This window comes from Rhinolophus ferrumequinum, chromosome 20, assembly GCF_004115265.2.
Source record: "Rhinolophus ferrumequinum isolate MPI-CBG mRhiFer1 chromosome 20, mRhiFer1_v1.p, whole genome shotgun sequence".
NCBI lineage: Eukaryota > Metazoa > Chordata > Mammalia > Chiroptera > Rhinolophidae > Rhinolophus > Rhinolophus ferrumequinum.
The window spans coordinates 2,033,366-2,050,230 of NC_046303.1; the positions used below are offsets into that span (position 1 = coordinate 2,033,366).

Below are 16,865 nucleotides of genomic sequence, written 5' to 3' on the forward strand. Positions count from 1 at the left end.
GAAATTGTTCTCATGGGGAGCTGTTGTGTTTGGCTCAGTGGAAAACACACCTGCCTTTTATTTAAAAGACCAGATTTTAACATCGCTGTCTGCCATTTTGTGTTTGACAAGTTTGGGCAAGTCACTTTACATCCATGAGCCTCCGTTTCCACAACTGTAAAGTGGGAAAATAACACCTGTCTCCCAGAGTTCTAAAAATAATGAAATGGATGTAAAAGCTCTTAAGACCACACACTCGTATGGAAATAATTCGGAAGGATATTCTTTTAGATCATTCATAGTTCACTCAGTGTTTCAGTGAAACGCCTCTTTGGAGACTGGTACGAGCATTAGCTCAGAGCAGTGCAGGACCGGAGTTAGGGGAAGAAGTTCCCTTTTTATGAGCCTTGACATCGCAGCCTATTGTACGACCCTCTTCCTCCTCGCTTTTTTCTGACAGCCCGTATCTATGTTCAATCATTACCTGTCAACACAGTTTTATTTGGGATGAATAAATATGGCATGATTAGCTTGCAAGCGATTCTCTTAATTACAGTTGTAGAGTGGCTTTATTTGCTCAGCCTTCACATCTAAGGAACATGACACAACCTGCCAAGTCGACTTAAAACGCAAAGTCTAAATTTACCCGGGCGCTGCTTCTAACGGGCTCCTCGAGGGTCCTGGCCCGATTCCGTCTGACAGGCTTGCACGGCTCAAAGACAGGTAACCGCTCATTCCTTAGGGTGCTCTGGGGTGGCGGAGCTTTGGGTGTCAGCCTCCTCTGGGGGAACCGGAAGGAAGGACGTTGCCGCCAGTGTCCGTCACTGTGCTGTTGTGAAATGCACTGGGAGACTCCTGGCCTTCCCTGGTGCACAGTGGGTGCTTAGACATATTCACCGAGTCCCTTGCTCATCCACTCATCCGTGGCCACCCTCCTGCAGGACCTTTTCCATGACCGAAGCTCAGAGTCAGGGATGGACCAATTCTGGTCTTGGAACTGTGGTGACTTATCTATTAGTGTGGAGGTCACAGAGCGCCATGACCTAGGGGTTACAAGCTTCCTATCTAGTCCTAACTTCTACACCTGGAGAGTTATCATCACGTTTTCAGCATCAGCTGCTTTTATTTACAGTATTGTTATTGTTATTATTACTATTATTTTGCAAGTAGTGGTTTCCAAAAGTGCCACCATCATTTCCCACCCCCCACTCGTCAGTACTTGCCGCTCCCCCATCTGGCTCCCTCCCCTTGAGTCTGGGCTTTCTGTGGGTGCAGTTAAAGAACGTATTCTAATTGTAGGGTTTAGTGTCCTGTGTCATTTAGGTTGGGTTTTCTCCACCTTTCTTGGTTTTTTTTTCAGATGACTGAGCACAGTTTATTCCTCTTTCCGTTAGCTCAAAAGCTCTATGCTTTTGCTTTTTTCAGTGATTATGCAGACATTTCAGTCCACGCCCTTGACCGTCCATGTCTCATACAGACGGGCACTTGTCCTCACTGCCCAGATGCTGCAGAAGCTTCAGCTCACGGTGCCCCCGGCCCCCTTCTGTTGTCATGTCTACTTATCTAGGGATTTAAACATTTTCTTTCTTCCCCTCCCCTGCCAGTTTTATTGAGGTATGATTGACAAATAAAAATTGTACATATTTGAGGTGTACAATGTGGTGTATTGTGAAATGATTCATACAATCTATCTAGTTAACTTATCCATCACTCACATACTTACTTAATTCTTTGTGTGTGGTGAGCACACTTATGATCTCTCTTGGCAATTTTCACATATACAATATAGTAGTATTAATTCTAGTCACCATGCTGTATATTAGATCTCCAGAATTTATTTCTCTTATAACTGAAGTTTGTACCCATTGGCTAGTATCTCTCCACCCTGCCCCCCAGACCTCCTTAACCATTCTCCTACTTTCTGTTTCTCTAAGATTGACTTTTTTTTTTTTTTTTTAAGATTTTATTGGGGAAGGGGAACAGGAATTTATTGGGGAACAGTGTGTACCTCCAGGACTTTTTTCCAAGTCAAGTTGTTGTTCTTTCAATCTTAGTTGTGGAGGGTGCCGTTCAGCTTCAAGACCGGCAGCCTTTGGAGTTAGGAGCATGGAGCTCTAACCACCTGAACCAGCACCGGGCCGGCCCTCCATAAGATTGACTTTTTGAGGTTCCCTGTATAAGTGAGGTCATTCAGGTTTGTCTTTCTGTGTCTGGCTAATCTCACTTAGCATAATGTCCTCCAGGCTTATCCATGTTGTCCTCAATGGCAGGATTTCCTTTTATTTAAGGCTGAATAATATTCCATTGTTTGCATATACCACATTTCCGTGATGCATTCATGAATGCATGCAGGAATGGTTTGCAGATATTTTCTTCCATTTTATGAGTTGCTTTTCATTTGGTTGATGGTTTCCTTTGCTATGCAGAAGCTTTTTAATGTGATGTCGTCCCCCTTGTTGATTTTTGCTTTTTTACCCCTGTGCTTTTTGTGTCACATCCATGAAATTATTCCAAGACCACCATCAAGGATTTTGTTCCCTGTTTCCTTCCAGGAGTGTTAAGGTTTCCAGCCTTACTTAGTCTTTAACCCATTGTGTGCACAGCTTCTATATTAGCAGCCAAGTGCCATCTGCTCGCTTAACTGTTGTCACGGATTATTTTGCTGTTTTAGAAATTATTTAAAACAGAAAATACTTGTATATAAGTATTTAAGAATAGACTTACATATGCCCTAAATTGAGAACAAAGTGGTGCTGTAACCAGTATTTGTTCTGTTCTCCTATTAACGTACCAGAAACCAAAACTAATGGAGGCGACACTCCCTCTCTTGCAAGAAGTTGTCCAAAGTTTGCACATGGAAGAGATGCTTTGTGTTGCATTCCTGGCAAGCTTTTAACTTCCCCGCCCCCAGGTTTCAGTTGAAGAGACTAATGTGGAACCCTCTTAAAGCTCTCATGTCAGAATTGTCCCATTCGAGAAGTACAGGCAAAAATTATCAAAAGGAATGATTGAGTCTCTACTTTTACCCCTAAGCTTATAAATTTCAGCTACACATTTTTCTTGTCTGAACTTTCCTGCATCTTGTTCTTGCCGAAGCAGCAATCCATTCGCCCTCAGCTCCATTGCCTCCATCCATGGGCCTTTGAATGTTTTATGTCAGCTCTCTTCCGACCTCCAGTCTCTTTGTTACCTGGATTTTCTCTCCCTCCCTGCGCTTGTCTGTGACCTCCGACACACAGAAGCCAACACGGGGTTAGATGTGCAAGAGGTTTCCGAAAAGCGGAGGTGAGGAGGGATGTCTGGAGAGCTGTCTGGCCTTGGAAGCAGAGTGGGAAGGAAGGCAGGCTGGGTGAAGAAGCCTGATGAGCACCAAGCTGGTCCAGCAGGCGGCCTCCCACGGGCCAGGTGGCGATGACTGGAGCCAGAGGCGAGGTGTGGAGGACGGACGGTCTAGCTAACGTGCTGGTTGCATCCCTCTGCCCGCCTGCAGGAGGAAGCTCTGAGGATTGGATGACCCCGACCCCGGGAGAGCCTAGAGGGATGGGGGTGGCACCACTTGGAGGTGGTGAGCAGCTGTCCCCGGGTAGACCTGCTGGGACGTGTTGGCCCAGGAGGTGGCCTATGAGAGAGAGAGGAGGCACAGGAGGCTGCCTGCGATAGGAAAACTGGTCGAATGAGGAATTGGGGGGGATGGGAGTTAACCTATGACATACATTTGAAATGCTTCTGGGACATGCGGGTGGGGCAGTCAGGTGGTGAGCAGTGGGGTCCAGAGGCTGGGGAGCAGTGGGGTTGGAGGCACCCTGCAAGAGCTGGGCGTGTCTGAAGCCGCCAGCTGGGTGAATGCAGACAAAGTGAGGCCTGGGTACCACCGAGCCCAGTGAGGCACGTGAGGGTCCCTGGTAAATGGGGTTTCTCTTCTGTTTATTGAAATCATCTGTGTAACTTTGGGTCATTTTTAGCAAAAGCTCTGTATTATTTAGATATAAACACATTCCTATTTGAAGTTGCAAACTTCTTTTAACATTAGCCTGACCTCTAGTGTGATGATGTCTCCTGAGCCATAAACCATCATCCAATACGCCTTATGCTAAATGGAGGTGATTAGAATTGGTGTGATTGGCATGTTTTGATTTTTATTTCAAATGGGCTTTCTTCAGTATTTCATTGGTCTGCCCTTTGGTATGCGCATATTTCAAAATGTTATTTCTTCATTGTATTTTTAATTTTATTTTTCATTATAAAATGATATATTATAACATTTTATAATGGAAATTATAATAAAATTGCATAATGTGATGAACTGTTTTCTAAAAGAAATGATGCGTTATTTAAAATTAATCTTTCTATTTAGGTTTTCTGAGTTTTTATTTGTATTTATGTTCCTTGCTAGCCACATTTTCATGCTTCTTTGCTTTTAGTCAAAAACATTTAACTTTTAGTACATAGGAAAATACATATCTTACAATTGTTGTACCCGGTAAGACTTCTAGTATCCTGCTTTGTAGTTCATGAGTCTTTTTTCAGTTACTGAGTTATTTTTTTACTTTGCTTTTGACTGTTTTTTTTTTTTTTTGGTTTTGCCTTTTTAATACTTTTGTTAAAGTATTTTATTTCGGTTTCCGTGGTGGTGCGGCCCGATGATTTCAGGGGCATTCTGAGAGGGAACGGTCCAGTGTTGGGCGGCAGCAGCCCTCCCCAGGTGCCTCTGGTGTGTCTCCCCTGCTTGCTCAGCCCACAAAGCCAGACCCGTCTTCGTGTCTTTAGTATCTTCTCACTACACTTCTAATTGCTTTTATGAAGGGTGTGAAATGTGTGGTTTTTATAGTTAATTCTCCCATGATTTTCCTTTTTGTGTGCCGTAGGTCTTATTTTTCCATAAAATGATACTAGTTAGAATTATCGAGTAGCCATTCCTGTTCACAGCACGTTCTACATACCTTTCTCACTTGGATGGGCTCATGGGCACACGTATCTTTCCAGGTATGCGGCTGTGCCCAGCGTCACACGTTGGCCGCTCCAGGGTGGATGTGGGCCAAGTGCCAGATGGTAACTTCATTTCCGGGCTTCTTTCCTTTTTATTTGTATTTATTTATTTTTCTTTCTCAGAGCCAGTTGTTAACCGCTGATAGGGCCCACGAGATTCACTTCCCTCTTTCGCGCCCTGTGGGTGAAATCCTGGGTGACGTGACACAGAACCACTCCTGGGATGACCTTTCCTCATCTGTACTCAGCGACTTGGTGGCCTGTCTCTGTTAGCTCTGTAGCTGTGGTGGACCCCTCGCTCCATCTCCTTGGTTGTTGCTCATGTGCCGGGTTAGGTGAGAGCGGGGCCGTGAACTGCAGGCTGACATGTTTCACTCCGTTAGGGATACGGTGATTTTTTTCTTCCTAATTCACAACATTGTCATTCATCCCCCACTCACCGGTCAGGTTTCGCGAAGCCCACTTAGCCTTTGCACGGGCTCAGTGGGAAGGGGGCCCTTCAGAAGGAGGGGTGCTTCAGGAGCTAGAACCTGGGACCCTCAAGGAACTCTCGGAGCTAGTGGCGGGTGTCCCCCCACGTCCCTGCTCAGAAGCGCATCCCAGGGCCCAGGGGCGGGGTTGGGGGACGCCCTCCGGCAGGTGGGAGGGCCCCTTGGAGCATGCGCACATCTGCAGGTTGCGGTCTGGAGATGGAATTGCCAGTGAGACCAGACATGGATGGCAGGTTTATCCTTTGTCCCTGCGTGGTGCGTCACAGCGCTTTGTCCCCTCATGTCTGACTCACTCCACGCTCACTTCATCATCATCGCTGATGTTGTGTTTATAACTTTTTAGAAAATTTGTGGAATTTGGCAAAGGGCCATTTGTAGGAGTTGCCCCCTTTTCAGGAGCGTTTCAGGATGCTACTTGTTAAACTTGATGACATGCCAGAGTGTTGGATAAAGCTGGGTCTGACTGAAATAGTAAGACGACACCATTTAGACAGACTCGCGACAATGCCGGTGTTGTCCCATGTGCTTGAAATGTCTGTGCCTCGTGTGTGGGAACAGGGGCAGAGGAGGATGGCAAAACCTGGAAATTCAGGCAGAAAATGGCCACAGAAAGGGGGTGGTTCCGGGGCTGCGACCCGGAGCCGTGACATGTGAGGACACAAGAGGTGGCCGCAGTGCTGTGGCCTGGACAGAAGCCTGGGCGACCCTTCTTGCTGCCCTGGGTGGGCCCTTTGCTCCACAAGCTCCTCAAGGCGTCTGCACTTGGCGTCCGACAGTGACCGCTAAAAGTTTATTAGAAGAAAAAGTGTGTGTTGGAAATACCTGAGAAACTTGATTCACATGTTTCTAAAATAGTCTGTTTGCATCCGGAAGCCTTAGTTGGTCCCTAGCAACAGGAACGAGCGGCCCCATGTGTTGTCAGTCACACTTGCAACGTGGAAGTGGGGAGGCCATCTGGCCTGGCGGATTGCATCCAAAGAGTTTGAGAGACAAATATACCTTTCGCAAAAGTCTGATATCTAACCTCGATTCTACTCTGTACATAGTTCTGTTTCAATGTTCCTATCTGTATGTTGAGGGAGTCAGAACAAAAGATCTGCCCAAGGTGTAATACTTTGTAGTGTGAACATTCTCAGCCTCAACTTCCCCACGTTGCAGCCGCTCCTGTGGGAACAAAGAACGAACAGGAGTTCTCGGCAGGAAGAACCACATGGATATAAGGAGATTGTCATCCTAATAGTTGTAGGTCAGGTGTAACTTACTAATATAATTGATACTTCTGTAATCGAGGCCAGTACAAATGTAGAGCTGTGGCTGAGGCACCGTCACAAGGTGAGCAGTGCCCTTTCCTGAGGAAACGCGGGGCGGCAGGTGATGCGGGAGCGGGGATCCCAGACACCTGCGGGGAGCTGGCCTGCACTGCCCCCTAGCGTCCATCGTTGGGCTCTGCATGCGCTGTGCGAAGAGGTCGCGGCACTGTTTACTCGCGTTGTATCGCTTCATTTTTCAAATGCTGTAGGATATAAATGTCCACGAGATAATAACGTTTGTGAATAAAGGTCTCCATGGTCAAGTGAATTTGGAAGATTCTGAAACACTAGTCCTGTCTCCGAGCTTCTCAGTCATATCGGCATAGAGGTTTAACGAACCCACCCCGTTTGACGGAGGAGACCTTTTCTGTAAATACGGAAAACTTTTACCATATTTCAGAACATTGGAAAATACTTCTCTCCTGCCTCCTTCCTTTGAGTGGTCCTGATTATTTGCTAAAACGCTTCTGGAGAACTTAGAGCGTGTGGACTTTCAGCACTTAAACATAAAGATGTATTGTAGGGACAGAGCCCCAAAAAGCAGTTTCCAGGCTCTCGGCCTCACATAGAAGGGTGCTGGCTCAGGTAGTAAATGGCCATCGACTGTGATCAAATGGCCATCAGCTGTGGCTAGTTGGCCGTCAGCTGTAACCAGTGAGCCATTGGGCACTAATATAACTGCCGTGGCTGGGCTAGCAAAAAAAGTGGGGGCTAGCAAGGAGATGGTGGCTGAGCCTGCAAGCGGCACAGTGAGGGGTGAGAATTGTGTGGCTCTTGTTTCCTGTGTCTCCTACCCAGCCGCCAGCGAGAGTATAGTGGTGTGACTCCCCTACCTATGGCTCCGTGGGTGTTCCTTTTTGGCCTCACCATGTCCTGCATTCTTATGTGGGGAGTGGGAGCTGAGACCCCGCATGACACCTGGCATGACACATGGCGAAGTCAGCAGGATCTCCTGCACGACATGTATTTTATTTTTTAACTTTTGGCGGAGACTGGGTGGTATATGGTAAATGTTACCGACTTGAAAGGGCTGGAATACGATGACCGGGAGTAACCTCCTAGTCCCAGGAATCTACAACCCGGGCGTGTTCCCAGGGAGCGAAGAGGAAGCAAAGCCCACGTGACCCATCGCGCTGCCCCAGCCACGCGGGCGTGGGTGTTCACGTGGCAGCATCGTCTTCTCTCAAAGAAACGACGAGAGGAAACAGAGTTTCGATGAGAGGAAACAGAACTCTGTTTCGTGCATATTTGAGTGTCTTTTTCATTTTTCCTTATTTTAATTGTCTTTTCAACTTTTTGCTTAAGAAAATGACTTTGTACTAGATCCTCAACAGAAAAACACGCATGTGCTCAAGAACACACACCCGAACACAGTTTCAGTTGTGTAGTTTTACTTGGCAGTGAACCGAAAATGCAGGGGAGAAAACCAGTGTTAGTTGCCCCCTGGAGGCCAGGGCCCTGTGGATTTCACAGCCAGGTGTGTGAGGGAGGAAGTGCAGCCGAGGCTGCTTCCTCAGTGTAAATAATGTGGGGGCTTCGTGCTCAGGAGTCAGGGCTGGGGGAGGGGACAGGACCTACAGTGAGGTGGAGAAACAGCACACCTGGGAATTACGCTCACCTGCTTCGAGGTTCCAGAGGGAAGCGTGCAGATGATTGGTGCTCGCTCTGAGTTTCTGTGCCCCAGACAGGCTGGCCCGAGGCTGCCGGGGTTTCTCTCCGTCGCCCTGTTGTCCTGTGTGCCCCACTGTCTCTTTGTTCAGTCTTCCGTGGAAGAGGAGGACATGTGCCCCAGACACCTGTGTGGGTCCCTGTTCCTCAGCAGCATGTCTTTGTGGGGCTCACATCCCTTGAGTGTCACACATCCTGGCCACTTACTCATCAGCACAGCTGTATCAGTCTAGCATTCTGCTCGTGTCAATTCCTGACTTAATTGTAGACCCGGAACTTGCCGCTCCGTATTCTGAGCTCCATGCAGACCAGACCCTGGGATGAAATTGCAATGGAGCCACGTCCCGTGCCCCAGCGGCCCCCAGACAAGGGAGAGGCTCACTGGGCACCGAGGGCTGTCACTGTGACGGCAGTTCTGGGAGACAGGAGCGCGGTGGTAGGCAAATGACAGCCGTCCCCGAAGGTTCAGGCTCCAGGTGGGATGTGCTCGGCACTGGCTAAGTGAACACACCTGCCGTAGGCTCCTGTGTGCTGCTGACCAGGGCAGAATGGGGGCTGGACACAGACCCTGCATTCCAGGACCTTGATGGCGGAGCGTCAGCCAGGGTGGGAGGCGCTCCCTCCAACTGACACCCGTCCTCCACCCTGGCTTCGCTGCACTGGGTCTGGCACTGAGCGTCGGCAGCAGTGAGGTGGAGCAGGTGGTATAAGCATCACCGAGGGCGTCCACACACCTGCATGGCACAACCTCCCGCACCCTGGGCTGGGTGGGGCAGTCTCTTTCCTGGGCGACAGCCCATGCAGCATGTCACTGTACTGAGCTCTGCAGGCAGTTGTCACCCAGTGGGAAGTGCGTGTGTGTGGAAATGTATCTAAGCATAGAAAAGGGACAGTGAAAATACGGTGTAAAAGATAAAAAACGGCACACCTGTGCAGGGCACGGAGCATGAGTGGAGCCCACAGGACTGGTGAGTCAGGGAGTGTGAGTGTGAGTGAGTGTGAGTATGAGTGGACGTGACAGCCTGGCGCACGACTGTGGGTGGCTGGAGCCTTCTTATAGCACTGTGCACTTAGGTTACACTAAGCTTATAAAACAGCACGAGATGAAATGAAGCAGAAGAGAAAATGATGCCATCAAGAGACGCGGCAAACACGAGATGTATGAGGCGGCTGCTGGCGGGACACGGCTGCTGTTTTGTAGCAAGTTTTATTTACAAGTAGACAGAGTGCACTCTAAAGTGACGGTACAAAGCATAGTATAAAAACACATACCAGTAACACGAAGTTTATTGTCATTATCACGTGTCATGTATGGTACATGCTGTATGTCCTATCCTTTTATACGACAAGCAGGCAGTGGGGTTGTTTACACCGGCGTCACCACAAACGTGAGTAATGTGTTGTGTTACCCTTGCTAGGGCGTCACTATGTGATAGGAATTTTTCAGCTCCATTTTGGTCTTACGGGACCACTGTCATATATGCGGTCTGTGGGTGACCCAAATGTGGTTATCTGGTGCGGTACTGTGTTACAATTCACCAACGCGGTGAAGGAGAGTGACTTTTCCACCAATAAAGGCCGTCAGGCCACACAAAAGCATGCTGGGCCCAGGCTGGGCCTGGGTCTGGGGGTCAGCAGTCGGTGTGGACAGCTGCCCTCTGGAAACACAGGACTAGTGGTCAGGAGAGAAAGTACAGTGAGACTGTGATTCGGGGCTCTTCCCAGAGAAAGCATCGGTCACGCTTTGAGGTGTCCAAGGGAGAATGGCAGAGGCCCAGGGAAGAGCCCTGGGCCCGGTAGAGTGGGGGACGACGAGAAAGTTCCAGGAGGGGCCGGGGCCATACACCCCGGCTGTTTCCTGGGTGTGACACTGGCTGACTCACAGGCAGCAGCGCTTACACTCACTGCCACTAGTTACACAAAGGCCAGCTTTTATCCTGGGGCTCTGATGGGTTCATTTAGCTTTTTACAATTTCATAGGTGAACGTTTTTCATCTCTTTTATGATTTCACACATTATAATTAAATGTGTTTCGGTAGTGAGCATGTTATCAGACTTTAGGAGCGAGGGGAGGGAGAAGGAGACTTCGAGCCCGCCGCTCAGGCTCAGAGTTGGGCCCTTAGGCTGCAGAGGCTGCTGACGTCTCCATGTTAGAGGGAAGTGGTAGGCAGTTCTGCAGCCACAGCTCCTTGTCCTTCTGTAAAATGCGGGTGTGGCACCTTAGCAGAATCACAGGGGTCCTCAGTTCTCAGGGACAACTGTCCCAGGAGTGACGCCGGAACGTGCTGAGATGGGCCTTGGAACTTGTTACCACAGCCAGTCCTCTGGCCTCATCTCAAAGCTGCGAGTCAGAAGCTCTGGGGGCGGGACCAGCAGCCCTGTCTCAGGAGCCGTCCAGGTGACCTATGAGAAGCTGCTCCAACAGGTGTGTGGAAGTCGCACTGGTGTGGGGTTACTTCAAGCAGCTTGCCTGCTTAAGGTCTCTCTCCTAAAAGTGCCATGAAGAATGAGACTGGTTCTTTGAAAGTCACGATTCATTATGGTGTTTTTTTTCTATGCTTATTTAGAAGTCATTAAATCAAGTGATCGCAGATTTGGCCTGTGTATAAGAGAGAATCTGAGTGGGAGAATCTGTTAGTGAAAAGCACAGCGCTGTCACTCATCAAAATATTAAAACACTGGTTATATATCGGATAAAAATGTGGGAGCACTGCATATTACTGAAATTATAACTTTTCCACTGTCCTTCATAAAAGAGAATGAATAAAACATACATTGTAAAGCTAACTGCCTAATTAAATACAATATATATTTATGCACACACGTAATATAAAACCTGCTTCTGCATTTCAGGTCCAAACTGCTTTGCAGAAACTGCTGTCATCCCAGCTGGAAGAGAAGTGAAGACGGACGAGTGCACCATATGCCACTGTACCTACGAGGAGGGCACATGGAGGATCGAGCGGCAGGCCATGTGCACAAGACACGAGTGCCGGCAAATGTAGGCGCTGGGCCCTCCGGACACTCTGACTTTTTCTAGAATCTTCTACTGATGTGAACGTTCTCGGTGACTCTGGGAAATACCACGCAAAAGGAGAAGACTTTTGATGAGGAATAATGGAACACTACGGGCACCGTGGCTTTTCTCGGTAACAATTACTGTAAGAGGAGGGAATGGGTATATTTCCAATCATCAACAAGAACTTTGGACATGAAATCCCTCTCTAAATAAATGTGCTATTTTCACAGTAAGTACACTAACGTGCACTCTTATATATTAAATGTATTTCTATAATCTGCACATCAGAGAGCTTCTATAAATGTTTTCTATAGATACAGATTAAACTTGCTGTGTTGTCACCTTCCTCCCTATGGCCCTGCATTTTTTTCAGTGCCGATCCCATCACACGAGCTGCTTATGGCTGCTTCTGCTTACATGTAGGAACCTATACCCATTCATGGACCGTGGGATAATGGGACCGGTTTCTCCGGAAATCCTGCCCCAATTCTGTTTCATTACAGAGATACGCTAGGTGTCTGTCCTCAGCAGATCCAGTCCAATTCACACAAATATAATGTCTCCTTCACACAATTTACTGCTTTTATCCCCTCGGGTCTCTGTCACTTGGTCTAAGAAATGCAGGTCTAAGATAACTGACACGCACTTTTTTCTGTCCCTCCAAAGCTCCCATGTTGGATGGATACATACGTGTTTCATTTCTACTTACATTACTTTCTCTTCTGAGCATGACTTTAAATCATGCCCTAAACTGAGGAACGGGGTGGGCTGCACGATTGGCGTTACTTGAAGTAGGCGGTAAAGTGGGGCAGTCCCTCAACGCTCTGGAGGAGGCTTAAGGAAAGCCAAACTGCTGACCACGTCGATACCCGCAAGCTGAATGTGGCACAGACAGCCCAGCTCTCCTGTCAGTGGACCCAGGCTGTCATGGGACGGCCAGCTATCCAGCGTGGCAGACACAGCCACGCCCTGTGAGAGACAGCCTGTCTCAGCCCTCCCTCAAGCCCAGTGCGAGAAGGCGGTTCTTCCATGCAGGTTGTTAACAAGCAAGCAGGAGGCCACCTGCCCCCACAATGGTCCTGTAGTTACGGATAATTCCAAACCGACTCCATTTCTCTCCATTTGGACAGGGAATAAAAGAAGCCATCGTGACTCCTGCCAGTGTGACAAGGCACATTAGAGGGTATCTCTGCCTTATCAGTCACGCCAACATGGGGCACGCTGATGGAAGAGGCGGTCGAGTTTTAACAGGTGTAGGGTGAGGAAGGATGATGGTCAGTACGTGAAGCCTTGAAGTGAAAATACGTTGACTCATCCCCCACTTTTAAATTAGCACCTGTGAAGGCCACAGTATTGTGATGACACAAAAGGGAATAAAGCATGGCTTCTTGCTTTTATGGACTTCTGGCCTCTGACATAACATACATAAGAAACGACAGTGTGCTGTGCTGGGAGCTTGACTAGAGCTGAGCAAAGGGAGATTAGAAAGTCTTCCTGGGAAGAGCAGAGGGTACAGGAAAAAAGCATTCACTCTGTCAGGACGCTTCCATCATCAACGGCCGAGTAACTGTGAAGAAATACTGACAACACTGTCATTCCTGACAAGGGGAACCACTGTGGACAGCGATAAACAGAAAACCACCACTGAGTCCTCCAGAAATGGGCTTGTTGCATCTTCATCTTGTTTCTCAAGGACGTCTTGGACCAGAGGAGCTCCAGGCACATGAAATGTTCACGCAAATACTCAGGAGAAGTATCAGCTAGTGGCTCAGGTGTGATCAGCCTCCCGAAAGTTAACCAGACACCAGCCATCTCACCATTACCAAGGTGGATACTTTAGACCAGGTTGTATCGTTATGATTTTGCCCCCAAATGGCCCTGGCCTCTGTGGGAGGTGGGTCATGATATCCGTAACGACACAGCAGCTCTTCTCTCCCCACAGCCTTGCTGCCTCCCTTGGCGATGTAATGCCACCGGGGTGGGCGGTGAGCTCACATATGATGGCATTGGCACCTGAACATCTGGAGAATTTCAGGACACTGGCGTTTTGTTGCATATGGAGCGAGAACACAATATCGTCTTGGGAAATGGACGGTCCCTGGTCCGGAGGAGCGTGACCCGCCTGTGTCCCAGGCACACCGCTGACAGCTGGAGCTCGGTGGCTGTGACTGAGCTGAAGTAACTCTCCTCCCTCCCGTCTGCTGTCAACCCGCGTCCCTCTTCCCACAGAGCAGGACGTGAGCGAACACGCGACAGACCCTGCACATCCAGAAATACAAGGAGGCCGTGTGCACCTTTGTCCATGAGAGACCAGCTGTTCTTCGGTTACTGTTTCTCGCCATTAATTTAGACTTTCTCATCTGTAAAGCTATATCGGGATGACATTTTATTCTTCTCTTTTCCCATAGAACACTTTGCTGAGATTATTAACAATGAAACTGTTCTATTCAACAAGTGTGATACCCTCAATAACTTCACTATAAAGAGAGGAAAGTGTGAACCAAATCACCTGATTCTAAAATATTATAGTGTGGGCATTGTACTAAAAAGGGAGCCTCATTTTTCAAGTTCAGAAGTTCTCGAGGGCCATAAATCTCCAAATTCAAATAGGTCTGTTTCATAATTACCTGATAATTATTGTGAAATGATTATCCAACTCATTCTTACAAATGTATTGCATGAATTTATTTCAAATTATTCAACCTATGTTTATATCCAAAAATATGAAGCGACTTATATTAAGCAATAGAGTGATTCTGAAATTAATCTGACATTTCAGATTTTCAAGTTAGATTCATTCTTTCAGGCACAGGATGTGTCTGTGTTAAACTCATTAACTTGCATCAGTATCACCATTTATAATTTCAAGCAAAGTTTTGCTACCTCCTGATCGGCAGTCGTTACTGGTTCAATGAGGAATTCATATCCCTATGGAACTGATGATTTAAAAAAAAGTATTAAGTGCCTTCCTGGGTTAGTTATAGTGCAGTACACTCTGCACACATTTTTCACTTAATCCTCACAAACGTCAGTTAAATTTAATATAAAGTAATTATAAAGTAGTATGTCCATGTTACATAATGTTAAATCTGTAATTTTTCAAAACAAAGCCAAAGATTGTCCCCAATCCAGACAACCCCAGCCATGGTGGGGGTGGGGGGAGGCTGGAGAGCTCCCTCCAGTCACCAGCTGGCAGACCAGAGGCCAGGTCACACCAACTGCTCCTACCTCCCTCACTGTTTTCTCTAGAAGAAAGCATTCCCATTTAAAAAATAGGCATCATTGCAATAGAGTGGTTTCATACATATAAAAGCTTTACTTCCTATCTACCTTCTTGTAGGCTGTTGATTAATTCTGACAAATCAATACCATAAAAATATAGATCCTACAAATAGCAACACTGAGTGAGAAACAAAACATGCCCTCCATTTGAGCCCTAAATGAAACGTCTTTACAAGAAACATTTTTGGTATAATAAACAGCGTGCCCACACTTAAGAGGACAAATACCACTAAATAAAAACGGAGGGCAACGTAAAAGGACCGAGTGATGTGGATTTGGAACCAAATCGAATGGGTGAAATTTAGAACAATACGGGTGTCACGCAGGGTGTCATGTGGGGTTTCTGGTCCCACTCCCCACATAAGAACGCAGGACATGGTGAGTCCAAAAAGGAACACCCACAGAGCCATAGGTAGGGGAGTGATACCACTATATTCTTGCTGGTGGCTGGGTTGGAGACACAGGAAGCAGGAGCCACACGATCCGCAACCTGCTGTCCGCTTCTCTGCCAACCAATCTCACTTGCTAGCTGCAATCCGCGCCTCTCTGCAATCCATAATCCACACTCCGCTCTTGCTAGCTTAGCCATGGCAATTATATCAGTGGCTAATGGCTAACCAGTAACAGCTGGTGGCCAACTAGTCACAGTTGACTGCCATCTACTACCTGAGCCAGCACCTTTCCACGTGAGGCCAAAAGCCTGGAAACTGTACTCCTGGCTCTGTCCCCACAATGGCTTTTAAGAGGTGTGTTAGAAACCTTTAAAATACTGACAAAAATTTAATACAAACTGAACCCATTTCTTAAGGAAAAGAAGAAAACAACAGTAGTCTTTGGGTGAGATAATTTTCCCTCGCTTCATTCCTTAGAACTATCTAAATTTCCCAGGCCAAAGCTTTCCTCCTGTACGTGTGTGCACACATCTACACAAGTTGTTAGACACCCTCTGAACTCACTGAGATCTGAAATACAAGTCTGGGGATAAGCAGGATGTGATCAAAACAAAAGACAAAAGCAGCACGGAGCCGGTGGCTGGACGTTCCCGTTAAGCCCCACAGCCACGGAAGCTGGGTGTGAGCGGTCAGTGGGCCTGGGTGTAGCCTGGGGGAGCTGCCTGCCATCTGTGTGGGTGCAGCTACACAAACTCTCACTGTGTGTTTGGAGCTGGCGGGAGAAGCATTGTCTAGACACTGTGTATCGGTGCTTTTTACATGTGATTTGAATTGATTTTCAAAGAATTTTAAATATTGATTCCATAGAGCCAGCAGTTGAAAATATAAAAAAAAGTCATTTTAAATGGCATCATTTACAAATATACAAATATGTGTGATGCTTTACAAAATACCACATGAATGTAAAATCTTTGCTTCTGTTATCATTTTTAGCAGACTGTTGGGGAAAATATGGTAAAAGACTGCTTTATTACATTTCTGAATCACAGACAGTTTGCTGTAGACGGAAAACAATGATATATATTTGTAAGTTCTTTCGTGAAAGTGCATCTGCCAGGTCGTGTGCGAGTTTATCACACATCAGTTAGCTCCCAGGTGGACCCACGAAAAGATCTCCAACCACCATTTTCCTGCATACCTGACAGATGAGAATATTACGCTCAGTATTGAAGACACTTGGGGCATTCCAGCTGGAAGGAAAGAGGAGAGCAAATTGATCCAAAGGGAACGCCCTGATGCTTCCAGGAAAAGGGCTGGGCGTGCTGCTTGGCGGGTTGGAGGAACCGGCAGAGGAGGAGGAGCAAGGCGGCCTAGCAGCAGCCTCTCTCCCTGGCGTCAGCTTCCTCCACTCCAAGAATCACCATCACCAGAGACAAAGGCCGAAGCCTTCATGTAACATGGATCCTAAGTATCCCACCAGACAGGTGTGGCCCCTTCGCTTTATGGAACGGAGCCGTGAAGACGCTGGCGAGGGGGCATCTGGTTAATCCCAGTCCTGCTCTTACTGAATGCTGGCCTCTGACTCAGATCCCTCATAGGTAAAACGGGAGTCACGGTACCAACCACGGCAATTAAATTAATGTTTGTAACACAGACTAGAAGAGATAATATTTACAAAGCACAAGGTCCATATGAAACTGTCTATTACTTGATTCATTAAAAATATGAGAATAGAGAA

General features: G+C 47.4%; 1 protein-coding gene across 3 annotated transcripts in view; it reads left to right on the top strand.

Moving 5' to 3' along the window:
• The window catches only part of VWC2 (von Willebrand factor C domain containing 2), a 62,226-nt gene extending 50,432 nt beyond the window's left edge, over positions 1-11,794 (top strand). For all 3 annotated transcript variants that reach the window (XM_033088059.1, XM_033088057.1, XM_033088058.1), the window contains exon 4: positions 11,288-11,794. In XM_033088059.1, the coding sequence (XP_032943950.1) occupies positions 11,288-11,439 (152 nt within the window). In that variant the 3' untranslated portion in view covers positions 11,440-11,794. The remainder of the gene's footprint in view (positions 1-11,287) is intronic.
• Positions 11,795-16,865: the final 5,071 nt, after the last annotated feature.